This window comes from Pteropus alecto, unplaced genomic scaffold, assembly GCF_000325575.1.
Source record: "Pteropus alecto unplaced genomic scaffold, ASM32557v1 scaffold67, whole genome shotgun sequence".
Lineage (NCBI taxonomy): Eukaryota > Metazoa > Chordata > Mammalia > Chiroptera > Pteropodidae > Pteropus > Pteropus alecto.
In genome coordinates, this window is record NW_006441061.1 from 1222714 (window position 1) to 1242337 (window position 19624).

The 19624-nt window shown below is 56.4% G+C and overlaps 1 protein-coding gene across 1 annotated transcript in view; it reads left to right on the forward strand.

Annotated features, from left to right (window-relative positions):
- Positions 1-19624, forward strand: part of NEK6 (NIMA related kinase 6) — a 40028-nt gene that overhangs the window by 17310 nt on the left and 3094 nt on the right. The window contains exons 7-8 of the mRNA XM_006917949.3: positions 11027-11121; positions 17778-17891. Coding sequence (XP_006918011.1) covers positions 11027-11121; positions 17778-17891 — 209 coding nt within the window. The remainder of the gene's footprint in view (positions 1-11026; positions 11122-17777; positions 17892-19624) is intronic.

The window sequence follows — 19624 nt, forward strand, 5'->3', positions numbered from 1 at the left end:
AGTGGGTGAGCCTCATCCCAGGAGTGCGGAGCGCCGGGCCGGGCCCGGGAGGAGACTGGGCTGGGTATGCGTTTCGGGTCACGTGAAGCAGTGACGAGCTTGGAACCCATATGCCGGCGACATAACTGAATGCGCAACTCGAAACAGTGGACAGTGGAGAACTTTATATTTAGCTGGAATAGAGAAGCCAGCAAAGCCCTCCAGTGGAACGTGGGTGTAGGTGCCCTGTGCCTAACAGGCGTGTCAGGGTTTAACCAGGGCCTGGTGGGCGTGTTGCAGAGGTAGGGACCCTTTTCCCAGAGCTAGATTCCAGCTCTTTGGGATGGTGCTTGCAGGGGAAGGTGCTCCCAGGCTCTCCTCCCTCGAAAGCCACTCTGTTCCCCACCCCATGGCCCCAGCCAGTGTCTCCCATCCTCTGACCCCGAGCGCCTGCTGCAGGCCGTGAGTACACATGGCATCTGACGAGAGCGGAGGTGCTTTCTGGAAGACACGGCTTCCTGGTGGAAACTGTCACTATTCATACAGGTCCCAATGGCTCTCGGGGTAAGCACACCGTCAGGAGGAATGTGCTAACTCTCGAGATCAACAGCTTATAGGAGTGCATGTGTACATGTGTGTGTGTGTGCATATGCGTGTGTGCATGGGTGTGCATCTGTGTGTGTGCGTGTGCGTAAGTGGTTGTTTTGAAACTCTCAACTCCATCCGACCCTGGAGGATACCTGGCACGTTGTTGGTCTTCCTTTAGCTCAGGAAGGATGTGCAAAGAGCCAGCATCCCATGAATTCATGACACTTCTTCATTCATGCCCCCAGAGAGCCACGAGGGTCTGTAGGATTTTTCCTTTGTGACAACGAGGAATCTGAAGTCCAGGGAGCTTGAGTGACGTTTCTGAGTCATGGCGTGGCAGAGCCAGGACTGGAATGCAGGCTTCCCGTTGCACAGCTCACGCTCCCTCCAGGAGACCAGGGTCGGAGGCCTTGGAAGATAATGCTGGACCTCCTCCCGGAGCCCAGCTGCCAGCCCCTGCTCCTGGGGGGACACCTTGCCTTTCCCAGTCCCTTCAGACCCTTCTCTTCGTGAAAATCAGTATGTCTGTCAGTTTTGGACTGTTTACCTCTGTGTCTTAAGAGTTTCAAAAAGCTGGAAACTCAAGGGAAACCGTCAAAGGGAAGAGTTAAAGCCACTGCCTGCTGTCCCCCTCAGTCAGGTCCCAGCCCTTCTTTGTCCCACTGGGGAGAAGACTGTGGCGCTCGTCAGAGCCGGTTAAGATCACATCATTAGGAAGGGGCAGAAATACGGGCTCGTCCGACAGTGTGAGTTTATCGACTTGGACTGCTGCACTTATTATATTAATGAGAAGGAATTGGAACTGGGAAAGGCCGCCCGCGGAAGCCGGGTTCTTCCCGAGGCCTCTGGGTGGCTGGCCCGGCTTCCTGGGGCCGTGTGCCCAAGTCCAGGACACGTTCCCAGGACCAAGGGCCAAGCGCCACGGCAGTGACAGCACAGAGCCAAAGCCCCGGGCCTGAAGTCTCCACGATGCGGGGAGGAAGACCCCCTTCTCCCCAGCGAGGTTCTGCGAACAGCTAAGCCTCGCACACACGTGTGGTCGGGCAAGAGGCTGAAGTAATTGCCACTGCATCGTGACTCAGGAAGGAAGCATGGGGCAGAGGCGCCTTCATACCCACGCACGGGTTCGAATTATGCATCTCTCCCGTCTGTGCGCACCTACTATGTGCGGGTGCTGTGGCGGCAGCCACATTGCCCCGGCAACCACCTTGTCTCCTGGGCTGCTGACCCAGGGCTGGGCTTATGTGAATCCCATCTCCCCCTGTTTCTCCCTCCTCCGGCCCCCTCCCGGCCTCTGTATTTGCTAACACGAGGCTGGCATGAAAGGGCATTAGTCATGCCATGGCCAGGCTGACAGGTGCGGTACCCAGCGGTGGCAGCGCGGCTGCCTCGGCGTCAGGGATAGGAGCCGTAATTAGAGCGAGGAACAGAATGAGCGTCAGACGAATTACCAGGCAGCAGATCATATTTGTCAGGAAGGATTGCATACATAAAAATTAAGTGACAGTACACGCCGGCGTAATGAAAGAAAAATGAAAGATTTGCCTACACACAGCTCACAAGCTACAAGCAAGTGTCTCGCTCCGAGCAACGGCAGCAGCTGCAAGACAAATCGTGGGGCTGGGAGAGCAGGCCCCGCTTCCTCAGCGGAGGTGACAGGGCCGCCTTGGGCCGGGATCAGGGGTGGGAGGGCAGGTCAGCTCACACCCAGCGCCGTGCAGGGCCTCACACCACCTCTTGGGGTTGGGGGTACAGGTCTGGTTGGGGGTGAACCCCGTCAGGTACAGAGGTCAGGGCATGCTGGCTTTCCCAGGCTGCCAAACACTGGCCTAGCTATAGCTCATCAATTCCTTCCTTCTCCCTTCGCTGGGCTGGGTGCAGGGGACAGAAGCTTAGGCAGCCTTCCCTGAGTTCATGGGGCTTCAGACTGGTGAGGGGATAGACTCAGTCAGTCCCAGGGTGGCATGGTATGGGGGCGGGTAGAACCCTTTCCTGAGGGCCCACTGTGTGCAGGCACAGTGCTGGGCTCTGTGACCAAACTATGCCGAGGATCCCAGTGTCCCCGGGGGGCCTGGGACCGCCCCAGCCCCTCCCAGGGCCGCCCACTTCACTGCAGCCTTCTGTCCTCACGAAACTCACCGAAGAGGTGAGTTAACAGAGAAGACAAGGTGTAAAATGTTATGGCGCGAACGATTCTGAGACTCACGGAGCCAATTGAGATTAATTATGAGCCTTTATTAGCCGGCCGGCGACTGACTCTCTACCACGCAGGGCTGGAGGAGATCAGCCCCGAGCTTTCAGAGCAGGCAGCTGATAAAGCTCAAGACCATATCCTGGTGGTCTCCTGAACAAGCCAGCAGATTACAGAAGCGGAAGTTGGCTGTTAGCATATCTTTGCCCGGAACAACACCCTTAATTAACAAGTAAATGGATTACAGAAGTAGACATTGGCCATCTACATATTTCATACAATACACTTCCTAAACCACACACAAGCAAGTAGGACAACTTCTGATATCTAAAGATATTTCTTCCCTGTAGCTGACTTAGCTAGTTTGCTCACTTGAAAAATTTCCATCCTTAACGTAAAAGATGTTTGGAAAACATTTTGCTTTAAAAACTCATCCCACCAAGACTTATTGTCCCCATCGGACTGACGAGGAAACCGAGGCCCAGAGAAGGGAGACCACACCCCCGCAGTCGCCTGGCGGGTGGCACAGGAGCCCTTGGGTGTCGGTTCCTCTCCAGGCACAAGCCCACAGCGTGCTGAGGCGGGGAGGGCTCGGGTCCTGACAAGCTCTCTGGGTGCAGGAACGCCCAGGGCACCAAGTGCCTGCCCACTCCACGGGAAAAGCCCGTCCAGCCTCACAGCGTGGGCCACGCGGGACCTGGGCCTTGTCCTGGGCCACAGGGAAGGAACATGGAGCCTCCTCTCCTTGTCCAGTGCCAGCACTCCCACAAGTGCGCCTGTGTCTGGCACTAGGGGGGCCCCGTGGAACGTTTGTTAAGTCGGTGACGGTCCCCAGGCATCCCTGGGGACCCCGTTAGTGTGGTAACAGAGCCCTGTATAGTTAGATGCGTGTCTCTGGGCCTCCTCCCGCCCACCCCGGTAGCCGAGGACACCTGGGAATAATGGGCCCCGAAAACCTGCTTCAGCAGGTAGACCCAAGGTTCTGAGTGCAGACACCTGGGAGGTCACACCTGGCTGGTGGGCGGCACCTTGTCTGCCACATTCCTGGCATTTTCAGAGGCACAAACTGTTAGAACCAGAAAAGCTGACACCAGAGAGGAAAGGGGGAGGTCTTAAAGGGACAGCAAATGAGGAATCCATCGATCAGGCCTAGGGATGCAAACTACAGCTTGCCCATTCATTCACAAAGGAAGGTTAGTTCATTCCTTCACTCAAGGACTGGTGTCAGCCCCACCCCACCCCCAGGCACTGCGAGGGCCCCGCCCTCTGGGACTGACAGCCTGGGGAGAGCCATTTAGAGTCCTCACCTGGAACCAATAATCCCGTCTAGGGTATTCATAGAGCACTCCAGGCACCTGGGGATGGGAGTCATCACAGAGCAGGTTGGCAGAGGAGGAAGCCGAGGTGCGGTGAGGTGAGCACCTTTGTGATGTTGGCCTAGTGGGCAAGGGTGAGGGCCAGGCGTGGCCATGTTCCATGCGATATTTCCTGAGCCATCTTGGATGAGACCCCGATACCTGGACACACGGAGTGCTGTGTAGAGTCCAAGAATTGAGCCACCTGACCTTCACGTCTGTTAGGGATACTCCGTGTGGGGACTAGAGAAAGGCAGATATTTGTAGGAATGTAAACAACCTGAAATTAAGTCAATGTCAATTAAATTACAATGTGTTTCCAACATTGCTGCTGCTCCTGAGGGCTGTGTATAGCTGGCATGGGGATGGGTCAGCTTGTAATTAATTTAAGGAAAACTTGATAATAAGCAGTGACACAGGTGAGCCCGGTAAAGTGTGTGTGCGTGTGTCTGTGCGTGTGTGTGTGTGCATATGTGTTGCCTGAAATTAAGTCAACGTCAATTAAAGTACAGTGTGTTTCCAACATTGCTGCTGCTCCTGAGGGCTGTGTATAGCTGGCATGGGGATGGGTCAGCTTGTAATTAATTTAAAGAAAACTTGATAATAAGCAGTGACACAGGTGAGCCTGGTAAAGTGTGTGTGCGTGTGTCTGTGCGTGTGTGTGTGTGCATATGTGTTGCTGCCTGAAGATCCAGCTTTGCAGGGAGCAGGGAGAGACCTCAAATGCCAGGCTGACCACCTGGCCTTTCTCCTTTGGGGGATGAAGAGCCAGCCAGGCATGGGGGCAAGAGATGTGGTCCCTGCCCTGGGGGCGTGGATTGGGTAGGACAGGAGGGGCTAAGCGGTTGGTCCTCCAGCTACAGGAGGTGGCCCACTCTGGCGGCAGCAAGGGTTCAGAGGGGAGGGCACACTGTCAGGATGTGGCACCTGGTTGGATGTTGGGGGTGGGACAGGAGTCTCGCCAGCCTGGGTCATGGAGAGATGAAAATGCACATCACACTGCCCAACACCAAGGGAGCTCCTTCCGGGGTTCTAGAACCTCCTTGCTTCTTCCCTGCTCTCTGCCACCCTTAGCCTGTCTTCCCTCAGCCCACTCGCCCCTTCCCAGGGTCTCTGGGTAGTGGGTCCTTCCCAGAGCCCTTTGACCCACATGTCCAGGGCTCCAAAGGTGGGGAAGGACCCCGGGGACCACCAAGTTCCACCCCTTCATTTCACTGATGGGGAAACGGAGGCTGAGAGAGAGCTCAGCAGTCTGCCGGCAAGTGGTTGCAGAAGGGTCAGACTCGCTGGGAGCAGCTCCCAGTCCATGTGCGCCTCAGCCCGTGCCATCCAGGATCCACATGGAGCCCCCCGAACCCCCAGTGGATGCCGGCGACAACCCCGCGTTTCTCCAGCCGTTTTCCACACCACCATGGGGGGAGGAAATGCAGCCCACAGATGCCAGCTTCTCCTTCATGTGTCTTTTTCATAGCTAACGAACGTGTTTCGAGCACTGCGAGCGTTTCAAACCACGGCCAAGTTTGTTTTTTGACAGGAGTGGCGCATCTGGGAGAAGCGGGGGCCCCTTTAATCAGCCTCCGCTTTGAGGTCCCGAGTTGTCCTCTGATTTCTGCCCGGTTTGAAATCTGGGCGTTCTAGGTAAAGACAGGGAAGGTCAGGTTTCTTAGGCTCCTCTTTCATATGCAGAGCTCGTCCCCCCACTGTGAGGAGGGAGAGTGGGGAGGGGCTCCAGCTAGCGGGTGTGATGGGGAGGTTGCTGGGAGGGAGCTCGAGACCCAGTGTCCCCTCTCTGTCACATGTGCTGTGGCTCTGCCGCCAGCCCGTGCCCGCAGAAGCCCCCCCTGGGGCAGGACGCGAGGGGGCAGCTCCCCTTGCCAGCTTCTCCCTCTCTTCCCCAGAATGGCCACCCCACCCCTGGGGTTTGGGCACACATCCTGCAGGGCCCACTGCGAGCTTGGAACGCCTTTGAAGTCTCTCGTCTTATCTTTAAAACTCACGCAAGTTGTGCATTATGCTTCATAACGTTTGAGTATCTGTTGTCGGTATAAAAATCGGGTTTTACAAACTTATTCCTGGGGAAAGCTGGCAAAACAGAGGGAAAGCTGGCAAAAAAAGCTGTGTTCACCCCCTGCAGCTTCAGACACCCCTGAAACAAGGTGAGGACCCCACCAATGAGGCAGAGCACCCCAACTTTAAGACTCACAGACCAACGCAGGTCGGGGGACTGGAGAGTCTGTCCAGAGGCGGGGAAAGGAGGACCCAGTGCCTGACAGGGACCCCGAACTTCCTTCCGTCAATGCTTCATAAATTCATTTGTTCCACTGATGTTTCTGAGCATCTGAAGGACGGACGGGTGGGTGAGGCCTTGTACAGCTCCTCTCAGACTGCGACCTGCACCAGGAACCCCCGGCAGCTTGTGAGAGAAGTGGCTGTCCACGTCCCAGCTCTGGAGGTCCTGACCACACAGGTCAGGGGTGGCACAGGGAGCCAGATTTTAAACGAGCTCCTCCAGGGGATTCGGCTGCAGCCACTGATCAGTCCAGCCTTTCCTTAACCAACTGGCTCCTTCTGGACACTTCCTTGGACGGGCTGCTCACTACCTCCTGGGTGCACCCAGTACAACATTGCATACAGATGGATCGATGGATGGATGGATGAGTAGGTCATGGATGCACAGTCAATTTTGGATGGATGGATAATGGATGGATAGACAGATAGGCTGCTGAATGGATGGATGATGAGCAGATGATGGATGGATGATTATGGATGAATGGAAGATAGATGGATGGACAGACTAATGGATGTTCTGGATCAATGGCATCTGCAGCACTGGCATTTAGAAGAAAGTCCAGATTACACTTGGCTGTTTGCCTTTTCCCCTTACACTGGTGGAAACTGGGGTAAAAGTGGAAAGAGCATGAAGAGGCAGATGGCTGGGTGGAGAGCAGAGGAGAAGGGGTGATGCACTCCCTAACCTTTCTCCCCTGTGTACCCCAAGCCTCTCACCACAAGCAGGGATCTGGAGCCTTGACCAAGGGACAAAGTGGTGACAGAACAGAGGGACAAACCAAGTGTCCAGGCCACACTGAGCAACTAGCTCTCACTGGCCAAGGGGAGAGGTGGTTTCGCTGGACCTTAAAGATGCTCACGAGGCAGCTTGGGGAACAGTACGTGCAAAGGCACAGAGGCGGATGGAGAGCGGACTGGCGTCGGGGCTGGGGGGCGTGCGAGGTGGGGGACCTCAGGCAGGGGCCGGGCAACTCAAAGCCTGGCCAAGGCAGCCCCAGGCCAAAGCCTGGCCACTCTGCAGGTCACCTCCCTTTGAATCCCTTCTGTAGAGGCCCCGGGAAATCTAAAATGAGCAGAGGACAAAACCGATGGTGGCAAGAAGTGTCAGGGCCGGCCTGCACCCCCAGTCAGGACGAGGGGAGCCGGGGGTCTTAAAGGGGTGGTGCAGCCAGGCAGCGGACACTGCTGTCCCCCACTGGGGACAGGCCCTCCGAGCTCCAGCTCCCCCACCGCCCTCGCTGTCTCCATGTGTAGCCCGTCAGCCCCACGTGGCGGGTCGTTGTGGGAGGCGGGTCTTGGCTCGTGGGCACATCCATCCACAGCACCCCGGACCCCGGAATCCCTTACGGTTTGATCTGAGGCTTTTGCCGTTAATCAAGAACTGTTTGGACGTCACCCTGTGGTTTGGATATGAGAAGTCATTCATTTCATACTTGCCTGTTCATTGTCGTTTTGCACCCTCATGAGCAAAATATACAAGGGGCTGCTGCCGGAAGTCACTGTTCGTCGATAGAATTCTATGTGGATTCACGCGTGAACGGACAGCTCTTTCTGCTGAACAGCAATTCACCCCTGATTTCAGCCATAAAGTATGCATGCAATTCTCAAACCATGTATTTAAGTGAAGGCTGCTGTCCCTGTTCAGGGATTATTGCCATCAAAGGGTGCTTGGTGTCTTGATAAAGCAATAATGAGATAGACCCTCTTGGGCAGCCATCGGTTAAGTAAACAGTGCCTTAGGCTGCAAGAAAAAAGTGTGACCACTGACGTGCGCTATCTGATAACATGGATGGAGTCAATGACTGCGAGTAGCCGCTTACGAGGTGCCTGCTGTGACCTGGGACCTGGTCCTGGGAGGGGCGCTGGGATACTTTGGTGAATAAGGTCATGCTCCCACAGAGCCTGAAGCAGGGGTTTGCGACACTTCACAGCCTCTACAACTCGGCATGACAGAATTTCTCATACATCTCCAGTAAGAAAAACAAGAAGATGAAGTTTTCAGATAGCTAAACGCTTTTGATGTAAAGGACTGTCCTGGATTTTGAGATTGGGTTTTCTATTATTTGGGGGTTAAAATGTCCTTTCTTTTAAAAATAATATGTGACACTAAGTGGTAGTTGGGGTTTTGAGTTTTTTAAACACTGTACCCGGCAAAATTTAGTTGCCCCGAGACATCTTTGGCCCACGAAATCCTGAAGCTTGGTGCCCTGCTTTGGGGCACCGAGGCCTTCCAAGTCTAGCTTACCTGTCCTCCCAGGGTCCTGTGCTGCTGGCCATCCTCCTTCCTAGGGTCGCGAGCCACATCTCAGGCTCAGCCTCTGCCACGCTGGGCTCTAGCTCCTTACACAGACTCTGGCTGAACGGCAGCCGTTACTGTCACACTGACATGGTCTCTCCAGACCACTGGAAATGTCCTGCGTAAAATCTGGTCCCAAAGCCTCCAGAACCTAATCATCTTCCAAACGGACCGAGATCAGGATCTCAGGTTAACAATGCAGATTCCTGGGCCCGTCTTCAGCCCTTCCACCTCAGCCCTTCTGCTGCAACTTGCATGCCTCTGCCGATGGGGAGCTCACCTCCTCGCAGGAAACCCTCCCATCTTGCCACAGTTCCCGTTCTTTGAAAGCGTGTGCCCCCTCTGCTTTTTAATCGAGATGCGATACGTGTACAGGAACGCTCCCTCGAGCCCTTTCCGGATCACTGCCCCCCGAGAGCAGCTTTTCCTGTTCTTGATAAACATGGAATCATAGTGCGTGTTCTTCTGTGCCTGGCTGCTTTCTTCCATCATTATGTCTGTGAGATTTACCCAGTTTGTGGTATGCAGCTGAGGTTGGTTCTTGTTCGTGGCTGTTTAGTATTCCGTTGTCAATCTATGCATTCTACTGTTGATTGACATTTGTTTCCAGCTTCTGCTCATTACAAGTAAAGCCACTTTGCACATTTTCGAGCGTGTCTCTTGATGGAAGGAAGCACTTATTTCTGTTGGGCATATATATATCTCAATCATGTTGCCTTTAACTATTCAGGTAGTGGGCGGCCATACCTACTTCACTGTGCTTTTAATTTGCATGGCTCTAATGAGTAATGAGGAAAATTAACAGTTTCCTGTGCTTGCTTATCAGCCATTTGGATATGTTCTTTGTGAAGTCTCCCTTCAAGCTGTTTGCTCATTTGGGGGAGGGGGTCGTTTGTCTTTTACTTATTGATTTAGAGACGTGTTTTTTCAAATACATTCTGTATGCGAGGCCATTGTTGGGTATATGTGTTGACACTATTTCTTCTTAGGCTGTGCCTTTTAACTCTCTGAGTGGTCTTTTGGTGAACTGAAGTTTCTAATTTTAATGAAGGCCACTTTATCAATCTTTCCTCTTATGGTTAGTGTCTTTTCTGTCCTGTTTAAGAAATCTCGGCCAACCCCAAATTCGGGCTTGCCAGTCGGTGCCAGCCAAGGGTGGCGGCTAAGAACTCCGTTTCTGATACCTGAAGATCTGGGTTTGAACCCCGGTCCTGCTGCTTTCCTGAGCCTCAGTCTCTCCATCTGTAAAAAGGGGGTGCCTCCTCATGGGACTGTTAGGGGCACAAACGAGCTAACACGTGTGACACGCTTGGTCAGCGTTAACAGTGGTGGTCCTTTCGCTGTTGAGAGCTTTATCTGGACTCTTCTGAGATTCAAGCAGTCATACCTACCTCACTGTGCTTTTAATTTGCATGGCTCTAATGAGTAATGAGGAAAATTAACAGTTTCCTGTGCTTGCTTATCAGCCATTTGGATATGTTCTTTGTGAAGTCTCCCTTCAAGCTGTTTGCTCATTTCGGGGAGGGGGTCGTTTGTCTTTTACTTATTGATTTAGAGACGTGTTTTTTCAAATACATTCTGTATGCGAGGCCATTGTTGGGTATATGTGTTGACACTATTTCTTCTTAGGCTGTGCCTTTTAACTCTCTGAGTGGTCTTTTGGTGAACTGAAGTTTCTAATTTTAATGAAGGCCACTTTATCAATCTTTCCTCTTATGGTTAGTGTCTTTTCTGTCCTGTTTAAGAAATCTCGGCCAACCCCAAATTCGGGCTTGCCAGTCGGTGCCAGCCAAGGGTGGCGGCTAAGAACTCCGTTTCTGATACCTGAAGATCTGGGTTTGAACCCCGGTCCTGCTGCTTTCCTGAGCCTCAGTCTCTCCATCTGTAAAATGGGGGTGCCTCCTCATGGGACTGTTAGGGGCACAAACGAGCTAACACGTGTGACACGCTTGGTCAGCGTTAACAGTGGTGGTCCTCCTTTCGCTGTTGAGAGCTTTATCTGGACTCTTCTGAGATTCAAGCAGTTGCCTGAAAGGACACTTGGCCACTTGCTGCCCAGAGCCTGGCTGCTGCACCCCAATGCCCTGGCCAGCCAGCAGAAACACCAGTCCCCAGCTGCCCAGCCCCCTGTCCCCAGGGGCTGTTTGTGCCCTGCCAGGGTGGGAACTTCCAGTCTGGCCCAGCCCTCTCATTTGAAGGAGGAGGAGACAGGAGGAGAGGGAGAAGGGTTGCCCAGGGTCCCAGTGAGACCGTGCCTTCCCCTCCCCCACGCCCACGTGTCCTGCCCCTGCACAGAGCCTAAGCACCCACCCCCTTGCTGTGTTTCAGTGGGGACGCCGTACTACATGTCACCGGAGAGGATCCACGAGAACGGCTACAACTTCAAGTCTGACATCTGGTCCCTGGGCTGCCTGCTGTATGAGGTAGGCCCGGCAGTGTTAAGTGGGGCCCCGGAGCTGCGTGATGTCTGCCTGTGGCATCAACACCGTTTGGGTCCCGTCCTCCACCCCGCCTGGTCCGGCATCTGCCTCATCAGCAGTGTCAGGCGGGAGGAGGTTGTTGGTGGGGTGGCCAGCGGTGGGCCGGGTGCTGTTCCACCCTTGGGCTGCTCAGGTCTGGGAAGGGAGACAGACTAGAAGCCGACGGGAAGTTCAGCGTCTGCTTGTGCAATGGGGGAGCACAGGCCGGGGAGTCTGGTGGCCCCAGGTTCTTACTGTACCTGCCCCGGTTTCCCTGGTAACCAGGCTGGTTGTGTTTCCTGTTTGTCCTTCACCCGTGGGTCAGGCCCTACATGGGGTGCCGCCTGGGTGGCTGCAGTGGATCGGGAGCGCAGAGCAGCTCCCGGCCCCCGGGGATGAGACAGGGCTGAGTTGTGTCTCCTTCCCCCAACCCTGTCTCTCCCCACACCCCCAGTGGCCAGGTGGTTTCTGCTGGGAGCTTTGGGAGCAGGGAGGGTGGGGGTGAGCTCGGGAAGGAAGATGGAGGGAGGAAATTTGGAAGGGGTTCAGTGTCTTCAGCAACAGAAGAGATGAAAGTCAGAACTGTCCTCAGCAAGGACAGGGCGCCCCATGTACCCGCACACTCACCCAGCCCCAGCTTTGCTGAAAATGAATTACAACCAGGTGACAAAGGGGTGGGGGAGTCGCTGGGTCGCACAGAACCTCTGTGGCATGGGTGTTTGTCACCCAAGATGAATCATGACTTCGGGTCTCTCCAGCACACCTCTGAGTCCAGGCACCTCAGATGAACACTGACCACCGAGGCTGCCGAGGCCAGTGACAAAGCCAAGTGCAGGTCATGCATTAAGCGGGCTGTCCCTGGGCTCGACGCCCCGCACCAACAGCCCTGTCCCTGCCCCTGCCCCGACCTGGGACTGTGCAGGGGCTTCTGACCCCTCTCTAAGTGGGCATCATCCACCTGGGCGTCGGTCCTGAGGTGGACAGGCTTTTGCTCTGTGTCTCCCAGAACCCAGCAAATGCCCTCGGCATAGCTGGAGGCCGGGGGATGCCATTTTGAATTAGTGTGTGTGCGCGTGCGTGTGCAATCACATATCCGTGGCAATGTGGGCGAGAGACATGCAGGGTCCTAGTGTGGGCCCAGAAGGACCTGAGTTCAAAGCTCAGCTCCCAACTCAGCTCCTAATGGCCCCAGGGCAAGTCAGCACTCCCAGGAGCTTCCGGTGACCCAAGTATAAAATGAGATCACACTGCCCCGACATGAGGCGTGAATGGCACCTGGCTCGGAGGAGGCCCTGGGGCAGTGGAGGTTAGGTCTCAGAAGCTTATCTGTCCCTCCTAGCTGTCCGTGAGCCCGCTGACCAGTGCAGACCCAGCAGTGGTTGGCGAGACGCTGCCCACCTCTGAGCGAGGCTCTGCAGCCGGCCACCTTTCCGTTTTTGCTTTGGCCGAGGGGAAGCCAAAGTGCAGCTTGTCTTCCTTCCCTGTGGAAGTCTCAGCTTTGTCCTCCTGCCCTTGTAGATATTGTCCCTGGTCCAGATGATTCGGTCCTTATTTTTCCATTTGTGTTTGGGATTTTCGTAAGCTGTGTCCTGCTCTGTGAGCCATGAGGGTCTCTAAATGTAAACCAAGAGACACGCTGGCTGACCAGGGTGGGACAGGGGCACACGTCCCCAGGGCCGGCGGGAGGACGGCAGCTGGCCCCCTGTGCTCCCTGCCCGAGCCTTTGTCCCAGCTCCTAGAGGCAGAGGCAGCCTGCGCTGGCCCGCACCGCCCACCCTGGCGGATTCTGGGCCAGGCCTGGAACGGTCCTCGTCATGAGCATTTAAATGCATGTCTAACACGGCAGCATCCCTTAGCGGCTCTCCGGCACGGAGGCTCTGGGTCACCGGGTCGACTTATTTGTTGGCAGTGTGTGGGGCCTGGGAGTTGCAGCCTGGGAGGGACGCATTGGCAGTGGGAAGTCAATGAAATCAATCAAGTCCTTTGGGCATTGATGTCCTTGGGGACAGTGGGTGCTGATCTCAACCTAATGGCCCCGGACCTCCTACACAAAAAGGGGACGTGGCTGACGTGGCCGGCTGTGGCCAACCCCTCCAAGAGTGATGGGCATCGGGGGCCCTGCCCGGGGCTGCCACCCTGTCCCCACTCCCCCAGCCCTGTGGGGAAGCGAAAGCAGATGTTTTCCCAGTAGACAGGAAGGGAGACGCATCTGAGCCCGGGGCCTGGTAATTGGAAGGAAACATCCCACAGGCACGGCTGGCACTCCCGCTACGTGGCCCGCGGTGTGTTCTAGGGCGCCAGCCCGCATCGCTGTGGCGGAGACTGCCCCACCCCCTCCAGACCTCGGCTCGGGATCAGCGCAGCCCTAGTGGAGCACGCTGGGCCGGGGCGGTCTGGGGCCCGAGGCTCTGTGGCAGCACAGAGCCAGAGGAAACCTGCCCCCGATGGGGACTGGCCTGCCCTTCCTCACGCTCCCGCGAGGGCTGGAAGAACCAAAGCCCCTTGCCAGCTTCTGTGGCCGCTGTAACAGGTCACCGCGAAGTTGATGGCTTCACGCAACATAAAATTATGCTCTTACCATCCGGAAGCCAGAAGTCCAAAATCAGTATCAACGGACCAAAGCCCAGGTGTCATCAAGGCTGGCTCCTTCTGCCGCCGGCATCCCTGGGCTCGTGACCTCGCAGTGCTGCGTCTACACACTCCCTTCCCTCTGGGGTCAGAGGCCCCTCTGCTTTCCTCTGACAAGGGCATAGCAGTCATATTTAGGGCCCCCTGGATCGCCTGGGATTACCTCCCAGCAGGAGACCCTTAATTTAATCGCACCTGCGAATCCCTTTTGTCTCATAAGGTCACACTTTCGCAGGCTCCCAGGACTAGGGCACAGACCTCCTCAAGGGCCATTATTCAGCCCGCCATACCCCTTTCACTGAGGACCTCCTGAGGTCACGTTAAGACGCCGATGTTGACCCATGGCTAGCGAGGAGCCCCACAGGGCACTACACCTGGCCTGTGCCCTCAGGAGTGGACACCAAGTGGGCTCTGTCTCGAAGAGGTCAGCACAGGAGAAACATGCCACACGGCACAGCAGCTGGCACAGCACCTCCCCGGCCACCAGAGTGAATCACAAGAATCGTACCAGGCCGGTCACAGCCTCACTGTAAGGGAGGGGGCTGAGGCTCAGAGAGGTGGAGAGGCTCCCCAGTGTCACACAGCGAGGAAGCCACCAAGACCAGCCCTGATCCCTGGGCTGTCTGTCTGTCTGTCTGTCCGTCTGTCAAAGCCCACCTTCCCGTGGACCGCAACCAGGGCCCCTCTCCCTTCTTCCCAGCCTCGGGGGAAGGAGTGACCACATGGAGAGAGCTGCAGGGCCTCTGCCCAGAGCCCCTGCGAGGGGGAGGCTGGGCTGTGAGGAGCCCCGAGCAGTGTCAGCAGCCCCTCCTCTGCGTTCAGAGCTCCCAGCAGATGCCCGAACTCGGCGGCTGGAAGGCCCCGTGCTTTATTTTCGTTACCCAGCACGCCCTGTGGCGGCACCCAGCAGGCTGCCTGGCGCTGCAGAATTTATTTATCTACGTGGGAGCTGAAGAAATTGGCTCATTCAGTGCCAGCCCCGGGATCCTCAGCTGGGGGTCTTTCACAGCTGCCTCCAGGGGCCCGTGCGGGACTGAGACCCAGCCAGAAAGCAGGCCGGGAAAAGCCTGGGGATCAGCGGTGCCTTGTTTGGAATCCTGCTGCGGAATTCTGGCTTGAGCCGGGGAATGGTCTGGACGCCCCCTACCTCGTGAGGGAGCAGGGCTGCGGACTACTTGGCAGTTGGCCTCTGGGCTCAGCCTTCACTCCGGGCCACGCTGGGGAGACGCCGGGTGAGGAGAGGGGTGTCTGAGGCCCTCGCAGGGCGGGAGTCAAAGGCAATCTCTGTCCTCCCTGCAGTCAGGTCCCCCTGCTCCTTCTGACATCTCAGATCACACACCAGTCTCTCTGAGCCGTCCCAGCGGGGCCAAGTGCCCACACGCTCCCTGGCTGTGTGTCAGCCCGATGACGCCAGACAGAAAAAGTTCTGCATTTGAGGGGCAGCGCTGAGAGCCCTGGCTTTGGCAGTTCTAACGAGGCGACCAGTATTGCCCCCAAAAAAGCATTTCCTCTTCTCTTCGACCAGTCAGAGGTGGGTGGTCACTGGTACGGGGAGATCTCGTCCTCCGGCGTAATCGTTCTAATCCCAGTGTCTCGAGCAGCAGCCCCAGAGGTTCCTTCACAGCCTGACGCCCTGATCGGGATGGAAGGCCCGTGGCCGGCAGCGGGAGGGGGCGGTGGGTGCAACGCCGCTTCTGCTAGAATCTGCATCATGGACGTGGAAGCCGCTGTCAGCAGGGAGCCCACTGCCGACCCTGTTCAAGACGCTTTTCCAAAACAAGGAAGGAGAAATGATCTGAAGGAAACAGTGGATATGGGGCTCGCCACCCCTCACAATTCCTAGGGCCCTGTGGGAATCCCAAACAGCAAGTTTTATGCAAATCAGATCAGACTGGCTTGTTGAAAGGATCACCCAGTCCCCTCTCGCAGTCAGACAGACGCATGGAAACCAGGCCCCACGTTGATGGGTGGGTCCTTTCTACTTTGAACAGAAACACTCGGAGGAAAAATCCACCCTCGTCCCTGCCACAACTCAGAGGGCGACCTGCTCACCCCGAGTGACCACGTGGAGCCTCAGCTGCTCTTGCTGTGGCAACAGATGTCCTTTTGAAACTGCCCAATTAACCCTTTGCACCAAGGTTCTCATTTTAATTATTGGAAATGCATCAGCCAGGTGATGCCACTTTGCACATGGAGTTAAAGCCAGCGCCCCCACCCCCACCCCCAGGTGGCCCTCCAGGGCCTCCCCTGCCAAGGGCCCGGGCCACTCACTTCATGTAGCCTTCCTGGAAGTGGGGGGTTCTCAGTCCAGATGGGTTCCCAGTGCTCTCAGAGGGCCCCAAACCCCAGGTCGCAGAAGAGGAGAGATGAGGCTGGCCCTGAACACCTACTTGGAAGCACTTGGCCTGGCCCAGGTACCTGGGCCTACAGCTGCTTCCTGGACAGACTTCCTGGTCCGAGGGACAAATCTCCAGACAACGCTGCTGCCTCCCCAAGGCCATCTGTAAACTTAAGGACACTGCCCGGGCTCTGAAGCCCCCTGGGCCCTTGTGAAGAAGGCAGGCCCTGCTCTTGGGGTCACCAGACCTGTTCACAGTGGGGAACAGAGGATGGGGGCAGACCAGGAAACTAAAGCTGATGGGCACCCACAAAGCCAGCTACCACGAGCTCCTCCCTGCCCTGAAATGGGGCTCGCTGGGCCACCACCTGGGGCCTGAGGACAATGAGGATTCCTCAGGTGTCCCAATGCCTGTCACAGCCGGAGTCCAGGAGCCCTCGATCATGGATCTGTGCACAATGACCTGGGCAGCCTGGCTCCTCCAAGGGAACTAGGGCCAAAGGGACAGGCGAGCACAATTACCCGACGGCACTTCATTAGCAGGAGGCGTTGGGCCGTCTTTTGGTGGCAGGCAACAGTGAGCAGGAGTGACAAGAAGCACTTGAATCCCATTATGGATTAATCAGCAGATGGGGCTGCGGGCGCCGTGCTGGGCTGCCACGCGCTGCTTCATGCCGCCCCCCCAGCAGTGCTCTGAACGGTGGGGTGGGGAGTCTGGGTGCCCTCCTGCAGCGGGGGGCCTGGTAGTTCCCGGACGGAGTGAGAACCCAGCGAGGCTACGGGTTCTTCTCCCCAGCACCCCAGGAGCAGGCCCGGCTTCAGCGTGGAGCCAGGTGAGGGTGCCACTTGGCTTGCGGTGCCTCCTCCCGTGCCAGCCAAGCCTCGCCACAGCCCCGCAGGTGGAACCTTTTCCATTTTATGTTTGAGAAAACTAAAGGCCAGTCACGGCCAACGACTGCTAAGCCAGGACTCAGGCCAGCGCTGGCTTTGGCCGCAGAGCCTGGCGACTGCTTCCCTTCTGTGAGGCAGAGGGTCCCAGGCCCCTGCATCCAGGGGTGGCCAGCTGGCCCGCCTTCCTCCCCCTGCCTACCCTGTCCAGCGCTACCTGGGTGTCCAGCTTCTAAGACAGCAGTGGCCAGGCCTTCCGACAGCAGCTCTGTCGTGGGCTGGTAAAAATTTCCTAAATTTATTGTTTTAATAGACATCCTCCCACGGGCGTCTTTGGAATTGCCTTTTAGAAATATATAGGACGATACACCAGAGAGGACCTGCTGGGCCCAGGCACCAGCCCCCGTGAGCAGAGCCCGTTTCCTCCGTGCACACGAGCAGAATCAGTCCTGGAGGGCCGAGGCATGCAGCGGGGTGTGCGCCTGCATGCGGCGGGCCCTCAGAGTCAGCCGCCCACCCCGCCTTTCCTTATTGGCTTTAAAATTTTGTCACCGAAACCCTTGCCCCAGCTGATTTGCTTACGTAACGAGGATCAGGTTAGACTGCCACATCTGTGAATCCCAGGAAGCTGGGATTCCGGGGACGTCCTGCTGGCCACGGACCGTCATGGTCGTGGTGAGGACCGGAGTGACCGGAGTGAGCGGGCCCTCTTCCCCCTGGACCTCGAGGCTGAACACTCTCCTCTCCCCTCCCCCTCCCCCTGCAGATGGCCGCTCTCCAGAGCCCCTTCTATGGCGATAAAATGAACCTCTTCTCCCTCTGCCAGAAGATCGAGCAGTGTGACTACCCGCCTCTCCCTGGAGAACATTACTCTGAGAAGGTGAGTGCGGCTGCCAGGGCCGGACCTGGGGGCCTCGATGGCCTTGTGAGGGAGGGGCACTTCCGAAATACCTCGGCTGTGGGGTTGAGCTTGGGTTCCCTTCCTGGCATGGAGGAGGGAAGACTTCTGGGGAAGTGACTCAGAGGGGACAAAAGCAGATTGATTTTACTGAAAAGCTCTCATGGACAGACACCAGTGTGGGCCCCGACAGCAGGACTGTCGCTCACCCACTGGCCCAGAAACCAGCTGTAGCTGGCCCAGGAAGCCCTGTGGGCACACTGACGCCCGTTTGGCTCCCAACCTGAGGCCCAGTGTGAGGCCCGAGTGTGAGGCCCGAGTGTGAGGCTTGCTGCCGCAGGTCCCAGAGACAGGCTCCGTGTGGTGTCAGACAACTAGAACCAGACGCAGAGGCAGGCAGCGGCAGGGCCCTGGCGTGCCCCACACCGCGGCTGGCTGCCGTTCCACTCCCGTGACAGGAAACCACGGCGTGCAGACTGGTCTCTTTGCTGTCGCAGATCTAAGTCACTCCTTGGGTTTTTATTTTCAACACTCGACACCAGGTGCAGGGGCTCTGGACAGACTCTGACAGGTCTGGCTGTGCCGGGTACCGTGCGTGAGCATCATCTTCCTCAGCTTCATCACCATGGAAACAGGGATGATGTTCGCCTTCGCGGATAAAATGTGAGGAGGAAATGGCAGGTTGATGGCACAGCGTGGCTCAGGGTGTAGACGGATGCGTAGGTTTACACATTCCCTTCACTCCTCTTAGGCGAGTCACTGAACTTAGTTCTGAGTCTGTTTCCTTGCCTGCAAAATGAGGATAATGCCGGGATCTACCTCACAGGGTCGGTGTAAGGATTAAGGTGGCGTGTGACATGCTCAGTCTAGCACCAGGCTGGCATAGCATTTACCCCATCATCATCATCAGAAGTAGCCGCTGGATGTAGCACAAGGCCTGGCTCAAGAGTAAATGCTCAATAAGCATTAACTACTATCCTTATATCTGTTCAAGGTTAAGGCTTATAGAACTATTATTGTTTTTTCTGTCCCAGGTCAACACTAGTGGGTGTGATGAGGAGTCCGAGACCCCCATGGGCCACTGCCTCACAATATAATAGCATCTCACATTGATTACCTACTGTGTTGATCCTCCCCCACCCCATTTCACCAGTGAGGGAACTGAGGCATAGCTGTCCAAGGCCACATAACTTGGAAGTGGTAGAGGCAGGATTTGAACCCGGGACCCCTCGTCACTGCACCATCCGGTCTTGATGGCACGCCTCTGCAGTAGCTGATGGTTCAGCCGGGGTGAAGTACCGTGTGCAGCTCGCTGCAGTCCCAACTCTAAAGGTTCCAAGACTGGAGCAGGAGCAGCCCTCGTCCTCCAGGGACCTGGGCCTGCGCAGGCCAGCTTGCAGACACCAGGTCTCCCAATGTGCTCTAACCCTGTGTCCAGGCAGGTCGACCCACGGGTCACCGACCGACCACCCTTCTCCCAGCAGGCTTTGTGCTTAATGCCTGCTCACAGGCTTCACAGACTCTCACAGGACCGAGGGTGAGGGTCAGGAGCACGCGTCCCTGTAAAGTTGCTCAGGGCACTCTCTCTCACAGCTTTTGCTTCTATGGCTTGCAGAGTTCAGTTCTTCCATGAACTTTTAGAGGAAGGACCTATGCTCTGGAGTGGAAGTTGGCAGGAAAGGGAAAACCAGTTAGAGTTCTTTACCAAGTGAATA